Source organism: Acipenser ruthenus, chromosome 1, assembly GCF_902713425.1.
Source record: "Acipenser ruthenus chromosome 1, fAciRut3.2 maternal haplotype, whole genome shotgun sequence".
NCBI classification, from domain to species: Eukaryota; Metazoa; Chordata; class Actinopteri; order Acipenseriformes; family Acipenseridae; genus Acipenser; species Acipenser ruthenus.
This window is the reverse complement of record NC_081189.1, coordinates 17,330,036-17,343,652: the sequence shown is the minus strand read 5'-3', so window position 1 is coordinate 17,343,652 and position 13,617 is coordinate 17,330,036. Positions and strand designations below refer to the sequence as shown.

The following is a 13,617-nucleotide window of genomic DNA, read 5'->3' as shown; positions in this document are numbered from 1 at the left end:
TAATGAGAGAGACTCCAAATGCACTACATCTGACCTCTAGTTACAGCTATTATATGTACTATATGTATTGGCTTGCTCTGAGTAGATCGTTTATCAACAGGTTGCTATGCTATGCTGTCAGTAGAAGCCTCTGTGGAGACCCTGTACATCAAAGTGGATAGTGGTATAATATGGATTTGGTATCCTAATATAAATGAATGGCAAAGAGGTTTAAAAAAAAAAAAGAAAAGTCAAATACATTTCTCACCTGGAAAATCGTGTGCATCATGACTGTTAAAGGCCTGTTTCCCGAAAATTCTGCAACTTTGAATGCATTAAGGCCCCATTTATTGACGTCTTCTAACTCCTACAAATGAAAAGGAAGCTATTGTGAAAATGGAGATTTCTTATTAAAATACACATGTTTTTTAAAAACTATTTTAAATCCATAAAAGAGGATGTAAATATACAAATAGTTCAGGACAACCCCATCACATTTCATTCTTCTTTTTACCACAATTTGCTCTGGAAGATGTTTAATTCCCCCAAAGTTAAGTTGTTAGGAGTAGAAATGGAGGGAAACAAACTCAAGTAGAGATGGTCAACTGGGTTGCAATTTATTAGATCATAGAGCCTCCATTTAGTAGAATTGTGTTTTACTTTAACCAATGCTTACAGCTGCCAGTGAATCTTCCATTTCCGTTTTGACCCCAAACCGTGGAATATTTGAGTTTGTTAAACTGGTACTGTGCATTAGTTTCTTCACCCCGCTGATCTGAGACATCGGCTTCTTTTTCTTGTCTTTCTCTTTCTGTGCTGGAGAAGGCATGTCTACCTCATGTTGTTTTTCTGTGGTGTAAAGGGCAAAATATAAAAAGATTATTAGTTCCTAATTTATATACAGTACATAAAGCTCATTAAAGGCAATATTACTTCCATACATGTTTCAGAATTAGAAAAACAGATTCCTCAAAGCATTGGATTTTAGAAGTTGTAATATTGTTTGTTAGTTCAAGGGTCAATGCAGATTAAAGCTGTGAAACAAGTCTCAGGAGCGTGGGATTTGAAATACATTCATTCCCAAGAAAGCCTGAAGACTGTGTGGGTTTGCATGGTCCCATAATTGGACTCCTAACAGGTTTATATAATATTGCTTTCCATTAATTTCAATGCATTGCACGTCACAGCTTTGCATTAATTAAGCCCCCACACATTTAAACATGAATACTACGTTTGGGGGAAAAAATAAACGTCTCACATTTAAAAGGTAATGTAAGTTTATTGTATAGTGTTTATGGAAACAGTTGTAGGTTTCAAACCTACAATACCAATGTGTGTATAACATGTAAACCAGCAGTTTTGTGTATTTATTTTTACATTTCTCATTTAAAGAGAAATAATAAGAATAATGAATTCAAACTGCAGTATAACAATATGAAAAGTAAATCTAATACATACAAATAAATGAATTCAGTAGCACATTTGAATGTTTAGCACCACCAAGTGTATTTGTGTATTAAAGGGAATCCTACGGTATTTAAATGAATAAAGAAAGATCATCTGAGTGTGGCTTTTTCTGTATGGGTATCGAAGACAGATACGGTGCTACATACAGACAGCAAGGGTGACAGATCATATCATGACAGAAAGTAGTATGTGAAATGTTCACACAGGGCAAGCCGCTGATCCAGAAAGAGCAGCAGGCCTCCTCCTTGCAGAGACACTGACTAGTGCAGCCGGGATCTGATGCTTATTGTTTTTGTCATCTTTGCAGTGTAAGGCAGTGAGTCAAGCTGTCAGGTGATCTCACGCAGAAGACTTTCTCTCTCAAGCTTTTTTTTTTTTTTAGATGAAATGCAATTTCATGGGATGTTCTGCAGGCTGAAATCATAATTACTGTACTGTACATACATACATCCAGTGTGAAATAAGGTCTGCAGATTTATTAAATTTGCATTTGCTGTAAGCAATCAAGCCTTTCAATGCCTTCCAGCAAACCACACAATGCACTTACCTAAAAATGTGCTTGATATGAACTCTGAGACCTGGTTGCCAGATCTGCTCATTTCAGACAGGTGGGTAAGTTCCCGGTTAAGCATTCTTTTGAACTGAAAAATTCAAAACAAAACAGAAATAATTACTATGTTTTTTATTACACTGGAGAAGGAACAACAGGTTATGCAGGTTATACATTACATGGTTTGCATTTTTGAAAATTATCATAGTTAAGGAGAAATAATTAGTATATTTTCCCCAAAAACCGATAGCACTGTGCCTATGTGTTTTTTTTAATCAGGGGTATTGAACAGTTTAGTGTTGTATTTCATATGGGCATGCTCCACTTTCTTTAGCCTTAGTTACGATTTAGGAATGAGGGCCCATTGAACCAGCTGTATGTGTTTTAATTAGGGTTGGACAACAGCATGCAAACATGTTAAATAATCTTTATGGAGGTGGTAGTGGGGATGCAGGGAATTAAATAATTTATTCACACTGTACACAGGTATAAGAACGACAGGCTAAAGGTCTGACCTGAAAAAAGAAAGAAATCTAAATGACTAATGAAACATGCAACATTAAGTGACCAATTACGAGCACCAAGGTTCACTTGCAGCAGACTACCCATTCTGAATCAATACATACAGTGAACCATTTTGGAAATGTAAAATATACTGTATGCCCAGAATAAGGTCCACTTTCACAAAACGTTTATGAAAGGATTTTGAATCACGACTCTCCTGCAAACACTGACTCTAATGCTTCTGATGGGCTAAGATGGCCCCCAGCTACTGTATCCTGGCAAGGATTGTGGATTATGAGAAATCCTTTCCTCCACAAAAGAGGGCACTGCTGCATGATGTAACACACATACACTTTCTGTGAATTATTTTCTGCGGTACACAAAGGAGAATTTTTCTATTGGCGTAATGTACAGCAGTACCATGTTTGCAATGCAAAAATAGCATTGTGGTGCCTTTCAGACAATGACAGATTACCTATGCATCTCTTCAATTCTTTTAAACAGTAATGCAATTTGCTTTGCATTTCTCTCACAAACTCCATTCGGAATCGCTCACATGACTTCAAAGCATGACCTCAATGCACATGAATGTTGAGTATGTATAAGAAAAGAGTATCAATTGTTTTGTTCCACCTGGGTCAACTGAAAACTATTTAAGTAGATGCATTCCTGCCTCTAGTTTGAATTCAAACACATTAATATACATCCACATGCTTAGAGCCAGCTGCACCTCTGTGGGAAACAAACTCCCTGGTGGCAGACAGACGTTGAAACTAAACCTGGCTTTGTAAGATAAAAACACACATCTATATTTCTTTACCAATCCATTAACCTTTCCAAGACGCTGGTAATTTACCAATTACTGCACATTCCTAGTGCCACTGCTCCTAGCATACTGCCAAATTGGTGTCTATGCTTCGTTATAAACACTATTAAGAAGTATTCATTGATATGATAAGCAAGAGGGTTCTGTTGAAGCACACTGCTTTTCTAACCTGACTAAGATAAATGTGTTCAAACGCTCAGGTTTTCTGGCATGTTCCTCTTTTCAGGACAAAGACTTCACAGAATAGTTCAGCAGACACACAGACACAATGCAATCCAAACCTAAAAATGTTCAGTGTGTGTTATTCAGTTATCACAACATGTATAATAATTTGTATTAGTATGTGTATTAAATGGTTTTAATAAAAATACATATTTACTGTAATATCTGATGCTAGTGCTGGTCACCCATACATCTACCTTTTCTTTAATAAAATGATACAGTAACAATTCCACCCCACCAAATAACACCTCCAATCTTACCTTTATATATCCCCAAGAAACCGAAAGCAAGTAGTTTGCCTCTGGCATTTTGAAAAATGTTAGGGACTGCAACCAAGCAAATAATCCAAGAAATGCAAAGCAGCAGCAGTAGCAGCTCACGCAGCAGCAAGATGTCTAAACGGAACTGTTAATCCAGCAATTGCTGGTATTAGATTATTTGATGTGTACAGTACTGTCGGTGTATCTGGAGTAACTTGGCAATGTATTCCATGATTCCCTCATTTCCCCGGACTGAAAACGCCATTTGTATCGATCCAGATTGGAGATATGTGTCAGGTGGAGCTGAAGCCAACAGAGAGCAGGATCTGATGAGAGAGGCCAAAGAGCTGGGCAACCGCATCTTCTTGTATCCACCAGGGCTTGAGGAATAATATATGCAGAAAGCTCCTGGAAGTACTAGTTCTGTCAACAGCTTCCAAATAAGGATCATCTAATTGTACAATCAGCCATGTACAGCACTTGGGCAATTGCCACCCACCAATAACCAGCCACTCATTTTCTATTTTAAAAACAAATGTGCAGAACAGGAGGTACAGAAAGATGCTGGCTACTGATTGGTAGAAGGCAGGTGGCAAATCAGTCGGGGCTGAGAATGTGTTCTCTCCTTTATTTCAGCTCTACAGTAAATGCTATTTGATGGGTAAATCTCCCTGAAAGGCACTGTAGTTACTCTATTGCTGTCTGTAACTTGATTACATTTCATACAGTATTTAGATGTGCCGATTTATTTTAAATATCTATGGGGAACAATTGTTACTGGCAAACAAAACTGAAGAAGAATAATTCAGTGTTCATGTGAACCTGCTCTTGTCTGGTTAAATATCTGGTTGATTTATTGACTGATATTATAGAATCATTGTATAAGTATTCAAATTTGTATATGCAACAGTTTATGAGAATGAAGTCACATAAGAGTATGGAAAGCCAGCTTCCCATTCAAATCATATCTAACTATATTAGCTTCAATATTCAGTTGCCCATTGCTTCAGTTGAAGTAACATCTTGTAATACTATTGTTGTTTTTGGGTTGAATGGTAGTTTGTGGTATTACTGTAAATGCACTGCCGTTTGAGTACAATAAATTGCTTATTAGAACGCTGTCTTATAACATGTGAATGTCATCAGGCAGCACAAAAACAACAATGTTAAGAAATAATCAATCCATGGTTGTAAATTGACACCATAACAATCTAATCTATCCATTCTATTCTCAAATTATTTGTATTCTAAATACATTTACAGCACAAAATAATGCAAAACAGTTTCTCATACAAGCTATACTATTATAGGCGGCACTGGATAAATATACAGTATACAGGGCCTATATACTGCCCTCTAGGGTCTATAGGAAAAAGAAAAGACTGCTAAATTAATAGGATTACTAAATATGTATTGTACACCAGTTTTGAAAGAAAAAGATGATGCCGGTATTATTATTATTATTTTTATTATTATTATTATTATTATAGTGGAACTCTGTTTATCCGCGCGCTTGGGGGTGCATAGGTCCACGTATGTGTGAAATCGATGGATAAATGAGGTGTCAATGCGTGCGACTATAATATGTATGAATAAAAAACAGAAACTAGTAATGTAAACCAAGTTAGCGTTTACTGGAGATGTATGCAATACAATATGTTACAAAGACAGAAGAATGGTTTAAAATTAGTTTACTTTGATAACAATACTCCTAGCAAAATCCATACACCTCCAACTCCATTTCCCTAGCTTTTTCTGTTACCAAAAAAACTACACAGCTACAAGACATAAGACCTTTAATGACAGGAATAAGCTATTCAGCCCATCAGAGCTCAAAATTTTCCTGTAAACTAAGTCATGTGGCTAGCAGCTAGAAATATCACAAGGTATTATCGCTAATTTATTCCATGCATTAATATTAAATAATGGTAGCTAAGTGCTGCTAGTTTTCTTGGATTTCAAACAAGTTATTTTTTTAACTTTAAAACTAAATAAACAAGCTGGCTGTATAATTTAAACTTGCCTTACATTGCCAAAAGAAGTGTTTTATTTTTTCATAACAGCATTTTTAAACAATTCACTGCTGCAAGCCGTTCTTTTGAACCTTGAGAAAGTCCATCATAGTCTTTTGTTTCAGCGAGGCAAAATATGTTTGCTGGGCTTTACTTAGTAACTACCTCAGGAGAACTAATTTTACAGAATCCTTCTGCTGTTCATACCAAGACATGAAGCCTCACATCTGTAGCGATGCTGTCTTGGTGTCGACTCCACAGGTTAGACTGACGCATGAGTCTTTATGTGTGTGTGTGTGTGTGTGTGTGTGTGTGTGCGTGTGCACTACGAGGCATTAAGTCTACATTGACAATAATGTTTCAGAGATAAAACTCGTCAGGGAGCTCCAGATAATTGAAGTCGCGGATGAACAGGGTGTGGATAAATGAGATTCTATTATTATTATTATTATTATTATTATTATTATTACACTCTCACTAATACAAACCAGTAGAGCCAATTAGATTTGTGATTTTTTATATACCTATATTTAATCCAAAAACCTTTGAATAGAACACACAGAGACAGTTTATATATCACATGACACTGGATTTCTGCAGCTCCTATCAGCTTGCATTTCATTATGATGGCCAACAGGTCAATAGGACAGTAGCTATTGTGACCAAACCTACTAAGAACTAAGGTCCCGGCACTGCACAGTGTATTTAGATTGAGTAAGACTAAAACATGGAAGCATGGCTTGTAGTTATTTAATCTAACTAAGGCTTTCCTGAGGTCGTCTACAATGAGGTTACATTACTTACCCAGGGATGCTCAGTAAACTGATGGCTGAGCTGGGATTAAAAGCCATCATCTAATGTCTCCCTGACAATAACTTATAAAGCACCCTCTGACTGAACTACTGCAGGGCTGCAAATGGTTTTAAAACCAACGTTTTAAAATTACTGCAACCCAGTATTTGTAAAAAAATGCATTTTCTAAATATTTTTATACATGTAGTTACAGTAGCTAACATATATTTTGCTTTAAATATTTAATATATTAATATTCATATTTTAAAACAAAATATTGAACATGTGTTTTCTTTTTGTGCAGTATGCAAATATACAAAAGAATAGTGCCTGTAATTGTGATTTCAGATAAAAAATGAAAAATGTATATGAAGCTTTTCACAGAGCTTTCTTATTTGACTATTAGTTACACTATTATCAATCGTTTCATTTGAAGCCAGACCTGCAGTGGATAACATATTAAATATACTTTTATACCCTCTTTCTAGCACATTGTGTCACAGAATGTTCTCATGTTAACTTTATTGAATTAGAACATTTTAGGACAGGTTTAAAATGTTCTTTTAAAGACAGGCTCACGTATCTTTTGGGTTGCATGCGAAAGACCCATAAAAAAGCTATTTATAACATCTTCTTAGAAAAAAAACCAAGCAACATTTCAGTTTTCTTTTAAAACGATACAGAATAAAACAACAACAAAATTAAAACAAAACAGATGTGTTTTCTAAATATAGACATTCCTGTGATGCTTGTAAAGTTTAATACTGCAATGATCAGTTGTTATAAATTTAGTTATTCGTGTGAACATTACATGACACACTTTTAAAGCATTACTCCATCAAAGACTGTCACGCTACTGAGTTTTTAAAAAGTTATATTTCATATTCTACCAAATGCTTTCTTTTCAGCCTTATTATTAAGACTTATTTTGACTTTTCAAGTCTACTATTTTGTTTATATGCTGCACAATATTAATCTCTCTGTATCTACTGTAAATGAAAGAGGAGTTGTGGTCCTCCAATTCTGTAGCCACCCCTGCATCTATTGAAGGGTTACATGCAGCCTATTGCGTCAATGCGGTGCTTTGAAGTAAAACAACAATGAGATGGGGGAGGATTATTTTGCCTGGGTGCGTCAGTAAATATTTTTTAAAATTTGTAAATACACCGCAACCACGTAGTTGTATATTTGCATGTATAATTAGAATATGTTTTTTTTTGTAAGCTATACATTACTTTTTGTAATTGCACTGTTCCAAAGTAATTCCCCTTAAACTGTCTGTGTGCAGAAAAATTAATATATTTGCTTAACAACTTGCTCATCAAACTACTAAAAAAAAATGCACACACAATGCTAAAAACACAATAACTGTTATGCTCACTGAGTCATGTAGCATTGCAATTTTACTGACTGACCGGGGGCTAAAAACTATGCAAGCAGTTATCACTTCCCTTTTTTCTATGATTTCTTCAGCAGGAAGCTACAGTACTTGCTATTATGAATGAATGTGAAAGAAGGGTCCCATTTGCTTCAAGGCATGCTGGCAATTACATTCAAGGGGTTATGTGAAATGAAAGGCAGAGGTGGAGCCCAGTGGTCTCCAGAAAGAAGGTGTGGACCAGAATTCTTCCTATTTATTACACAGAAATTAACAGCTGCAAACCCTAACAGCAGCAGAGAAATATACAAAACATCCATACAGTAACAGGATTAAGAAATTAGGTATGCTTTATTGGCTGCATTCTATTGCAAAATAGTCAAATAAAAAATTTAAAAAAATAGAATTTAAACCCCAAAAGACTCTCCCTTCCCCTGCAGACTAGCTCTTGGTGACAGTCTTTACTGGTAATTACTCCACATTTCCAGCTTTATTCCCGTTGCTATGGACACGTCCAGTGTTAGCGCTGCACGGTGTTCTCTTTCAGATGTACAGTGAGTGCCTCAGACAGCCCAAGGTGCTGCTTGTTATTCCTGCATCAGGTCGGTACAGCAGGCTGAGCTGCTTGCACACAGTCACAGGCAAGCAGAGCTTGTGAGCTGATCAGCGTGCAGCACAGCACAGCAATGCCAGGGTAATGGAGCATGCTGAATGGGCAGCGCTGTACATACTGTAGTGGATCCAAACACAAAGGTAACTAGACCAGACATCAGAAGCAGGGCACTTCAGGGGTCTGAATAGTAAAGCCTGGTTATTAACAACATGTACACTGCATATAGTTCCATTGAGATATGTAAGTTAAGGAAAAATATATATATAAATAACAGCTAATAGCTCAAAATATTGGTCACAGTTTACAATGTGATGGGCATAGAAATGCCATCGAAACAGCTTATAATTTGCATGTGAATTGATTTTTTTTAGTTTGTAACTTTAAATGGTGTATTAACCAAGGCTTTATCATTTCATTGTCTTACCTAATAATATTTGTACTTTGCCACCAGACTGTGCAACAGGTATTAGGATCCCGCCTGCAACATGAACTGCCATATACTGCACATACAATAGGAATACGTTTGTCAGATTGATTCCAAATACCAGCTTTACTGGGAGTGAATCTACCACTCAGGGGCAGGATACATGGGCTTTACCCAATCCAATCCAATCCAAAGTAATAATAATAATAATAATAATAATAATAATAATAATAATAATTGATGCCGTTATGCTATTGATATGTAAGCAATGTTAACATAACTAAGTGAAATAACAAAGATTCCAATCAAATATCATATCAATGGATATCCATATGGATTTTCAGAAAGTGAGGTTTAGAAGAATTAAAACAAGCCTGCAGTTCACAAAGTCAAGTTCAACGTTAATTAGAATGAAAACAACCTAAATTACAGTGCAGATCTCCTGCTGGTATGCTAACCGGCCATTATAAAAGGCAACTAAAACCATGAAGGGGAGAACAAGGCTGTCTTGTTATGCTGGTAGTAATGTGGGCAGCCTTTGCTGTCTGCTACTAACTTCCCTTATAAGTATGCTGAAGAAATGATGCACAAAGTTACCAATGATATCATAAAACCATAAAAGAACCTTCTCAGTTATGAGAACGACATTAAGGAAGTGCTCCAGGTGTGGGTTTATTCAGTTTGAAGAGAAAATAAATTGTTAAAAGAATTGCTGTAATGTATGTAATAGTGTTCACTTTTCAAGAAGAAAAAAATAACACCCATTTATGAAGAAAGCAGAACGGCAAAGGCAATACAATAATTTTAACAGAATACAACTTGTCAGAGCTCCTGCATTCATGCAAGCAATTGTTTAATTCGTCTCTGACTGCATTTGCTTCAAAATACAGACCCACTAATCCAAAAGGTTTTTTTTTTCTGTCTATGTTTTATGATAATATGATCTCAACCTCTTATTACCTTGCTGTGCTTCAGTGTTTAAAAAGTAATCACTGCTGAAGACAGGACTGTGTTTCAAGTGTTAACTAATCAGGAATTTAAAGGGAGATGTACCAAAGTTGGCTGCAAATTACTAAGACTGAGGCAATGCATCGATTATTTGATGCATTCTATCGATTGACAACTATCAATAGTCAAGTGTGTGCTTCGTTTTTGTGTAAAGAGTTTAAGCAAAGGAAAGACTTTATTTATTAAATCTGGAATTGGCAATTCTTTTTTGCATGAAGCGCAGAGCTTCTGTGCTCCCCTCAGGTCTGACTCACTGAATCTGCATGCGATTGAGCTCACCTTCTCCCCCCTGCCCCGTCCCCTGTGAGTGTTTACTGATAGGATTGCATTTGTTGTGTTAGAATTACAAATACTGTATCGACCGAGCTACAAATACATTGCCTTCCGATGTTTGGCAATTATTTTCTAAAGTAAGACGGCAAGAAACTAAAGTAAATAAAGTAATGTTTGGGATACTCTGGTAACACAACTAATCTACGTGACCATTTAATGAGATGGCACCCTACAAAACTTCAAACAAAATCTGCATGTATTCATCTGAACTACTCCAGAGTAAAACTGAAGAAAAACAACCAAGATTGTTCCAAATGAAGTTGTATCTTTGGCCAGAAGTATTAAGCATCCCGGCAACATCAGTCCGCTGTGAGCGGGTATTCAGTAATGCTGGGCAGATTGTAAGCAAGTGCCAGTCATCTCTTAAATTAAACTATCACTATCATGTTCCTTAACACAATTACAATATAAGCCATGGACAACACTCTTGTTATTAAACTGCTGTGGACAGTGATAGCTTTTTTAAAATTATTTAATTTTATCTCTTGATTGGTTGTTACTCTAACTTGTTATGGATTTAAAAAAAATTTTCTCTATTTTGCTTTAACCCCCAAACTGGTACAAATCAACACGAATAAGGTACAAAAAAGATTTAATATAAGCATAAACAGATGTGATCAATTTAATATGCATACTATTTTTTTTTTGTACCCTTTCATAACGTTGATGAATCGATGTATCTGCTTTTTTGGAGAACGATATATCGATAGTGAAAAATTTGGCACTGACCCAGCCTTACAAATTACCATAACCTTCTCTCAACAATCCAGTGGCTGTTTACACAGTACAATGGGCTGTCACTCAATCTTTTTGTTATACTCGAACAATCCAACCACTCAAAAGACACCCCTGAAGCAAACAAATACACAAATACATTCTACATTAATAAAAAGGTCGTAGTGTAATTTCACTTTGTCTGCAATTTTTGTCCTATTTAAAAGGATCATAGCATGTCCTGTTTATGTCTTTTAAAATATCTGACGTGTAGTATGTGAGAGTGTAAGACAGTGAATGACAGCTCAATATCGAGAAACGTGTACAAAAAAAAAAGTGGTGATGAAGATGTATCTCTTGCAGATGTTAATAGGGTGACCACCACTGTTTATAAAATAAAAGATCACAACAAAAGACTTACAGCCAGAAAGATTTATGCTCTCTTTTGATTACCCTGCTTTTGGTTCGGCTACGTTATTTAAAACAATGAATAAATAAATAAATAAAACAGCCGAGTTAATGTAGACTGAATTTTTGAAAAACTATCTATATATATTGTGTGTTAGTGTAAGCTTAGACACCAATATTGATGCTCTTTCCAAACAATGGGCTGTATTCACAAAGCTTAAACTAATGTTATTTCAGGATCGTTTTTTAAAGAATAAAATACAGTTTGATACGTCCTTTTTGAGCAACAGTTTATCAGCGTTTAAAAAATGTCAAACTTCTACAAAGCTTAGTGAAAGGGTGCCTTCCATCCTACAATCCAAGCCTTTGTACACATCACTGCAGCACCCTTTGTTTTGTTTTTATTTCACTGTCTGACCAGGGGCTGGTTTCCGATAACAGAAGTACTTGGAGCTCACGATCATTTTCACAATGAACGTGCGGCTGCTTCCAGCCTCTCTTGACGTGCGTTTCCCAAAACCTCACGTGGAAGTGCAGCTTGTTCCTGATGTTCACGTGCATCGTTAGACTTTGAAGTGCTTCTTCAGGGCTTTGTTGGGAAACACATTTGAAACTAATTTATGGAGTAACCTATACATAAATTATAGTGTTCTCGTAAATCGAATGAATAATGCTCCTCTGATTGAAAATGTAGACAAAAGAAGTGAAAAAAATAAATATATTGTGCCAAAATGAGGTAGAAATATTAATTTATGAAGTAGAAATAATCACGGACATATTGTTCTGTAAATTAAAAAAATAACGTAACAAATCAAACAAAAAAGAAGTGGGAAGAAATTGCAATGAAAGTAAAAGCTGCAAACGCTGGTCCTCCTTGAGGCAAAGAGGTTCACAAGAAATGGCAGGATTTCGCTTATGTGAATGTTTATTGCAACGAGCCGACTACAAGGGGGTCTGCGGTGTTGCTGACGATTCAAAGCAACTAACCTCTGAATAGCAGCCCTTGCTAAGTTCTGTCTTTACATTCCCACAGTGCATTACAACCTCCACGAACATGTCCAGATTACGCCAGCTCGCTAGTGAATTCAAGTAGACGTTCAAGAGCGACTGCAGTTACGATGGTGTTCGGGAAATACTGCAGTTTGCAAATGTTGCTCTTAGGATGGTTTGACGATGCTGGTGAGGTTAAAGCTGCTTTTGGGAAACGGGCCCCAGGTTTGTCAGGTACTGTAGGGATTTTGTTTAGCTGATTCCTGTCCAGTAGAAAACTGCTAACCCCTGAAACTCATAGCATAAATGGGTAGCTTTAAGACATGCTTACTAAAGACAACTGAAAACCCAGGTTCAAGAAAGTAAAGACATATTATCATTATAAACATACAGGTTAATTTTGGCAAATGATTCCCAATAGCGAGCATACAGGTGGGTAAAAGTAGCTTTAAAGGTATCGGTAGCAGTGAAGATCAAAGTGGTGTTTTGATTGCTTCTAAATGCCATTTAGCCACTTTGGATGTGACTGAAATGCCTAATAAAAGGTTTGATGTAGAGTGTGGCATCAGACATGTGACCTTCAGATTGGCTGTGACAAGTCAGCCTTCACCTAGGCAAATGTCATGTCAGCATACCCAGGAGACTGATAACCTTTACAAACTTAACTCTTTTTTTGTTTTTCAAGAAACATGTAGGTGTCAAGCATCTAACCATTACCATAAGAGATTAATCAAGCCAGGAATAGTGCAGCTAAAACAAACATGAAACCAGTCAGTTGCCAGTAAAGGGGAAGCACAGCACTGAACAGTACTGAATATAGTAATCCGCGTTTCAGGTGATTGATATGTGTCATTCACACAATAATTTGATAGGAAAGCATCATCTAGACAAATCACTTGAGGTACACAGTATAATACTTGATTCTAACATCCAGCAATATACCTTAGGCCTGCACCCATAGCTCCATATTAAGCAGAAATCCATTATTTAATTAAACTACAGACACAAACGATATCAGAATAAACAGTTGTCTTGCCTGCTGTTTGTGCGATATAGCATCATAAGCAGCACTAACCCGACACTGCGCTTTACAACCAGTTAACTATTTTAAACAGGTTAATAATGTGCTTAACATAC

The 13,617-nt window shown here is 36.3% G+C and overlaps 1 protein-coding gene across 12 annotated transcripts in view; it reads right to left on the bottom strand.

Annotated features, from left to right (window-relative positions):
- LOC117425413 (cAMP-specific 3',5'-cyclic phosphodiesterase 4D-like) overlaps positions 1-13,617 on the bottom strand; it is a 354,582-nt gene that overhangs the window by 10,128 nt on the left and 330,837 nt on the right. For 11 of the 12 annotated variants that reach the window (XM_059012627.1, XM_059012640.1, XM_059012616.1 and 8 more), the window contains 3 exons: positions 1,994-2,087; positions 656-828; positions 248-346 (listed from right to left, as the gene is read on the bottom strand). In XM_059012627.1, coding sequence (XP_058868610.1) covers positions 248-346; positions 656-828; positions 1,994-2,087 — 366 coding nt within the window. Of the gene's footprint in view, positions 1-247; positions 347-655; positions 829-1,993; positions 2,088-3,808; positions 4,239-13,617 lie in introns of those variants that run through there. The other variant, XM_059012671.1, reaches the window with a different exon arrangement.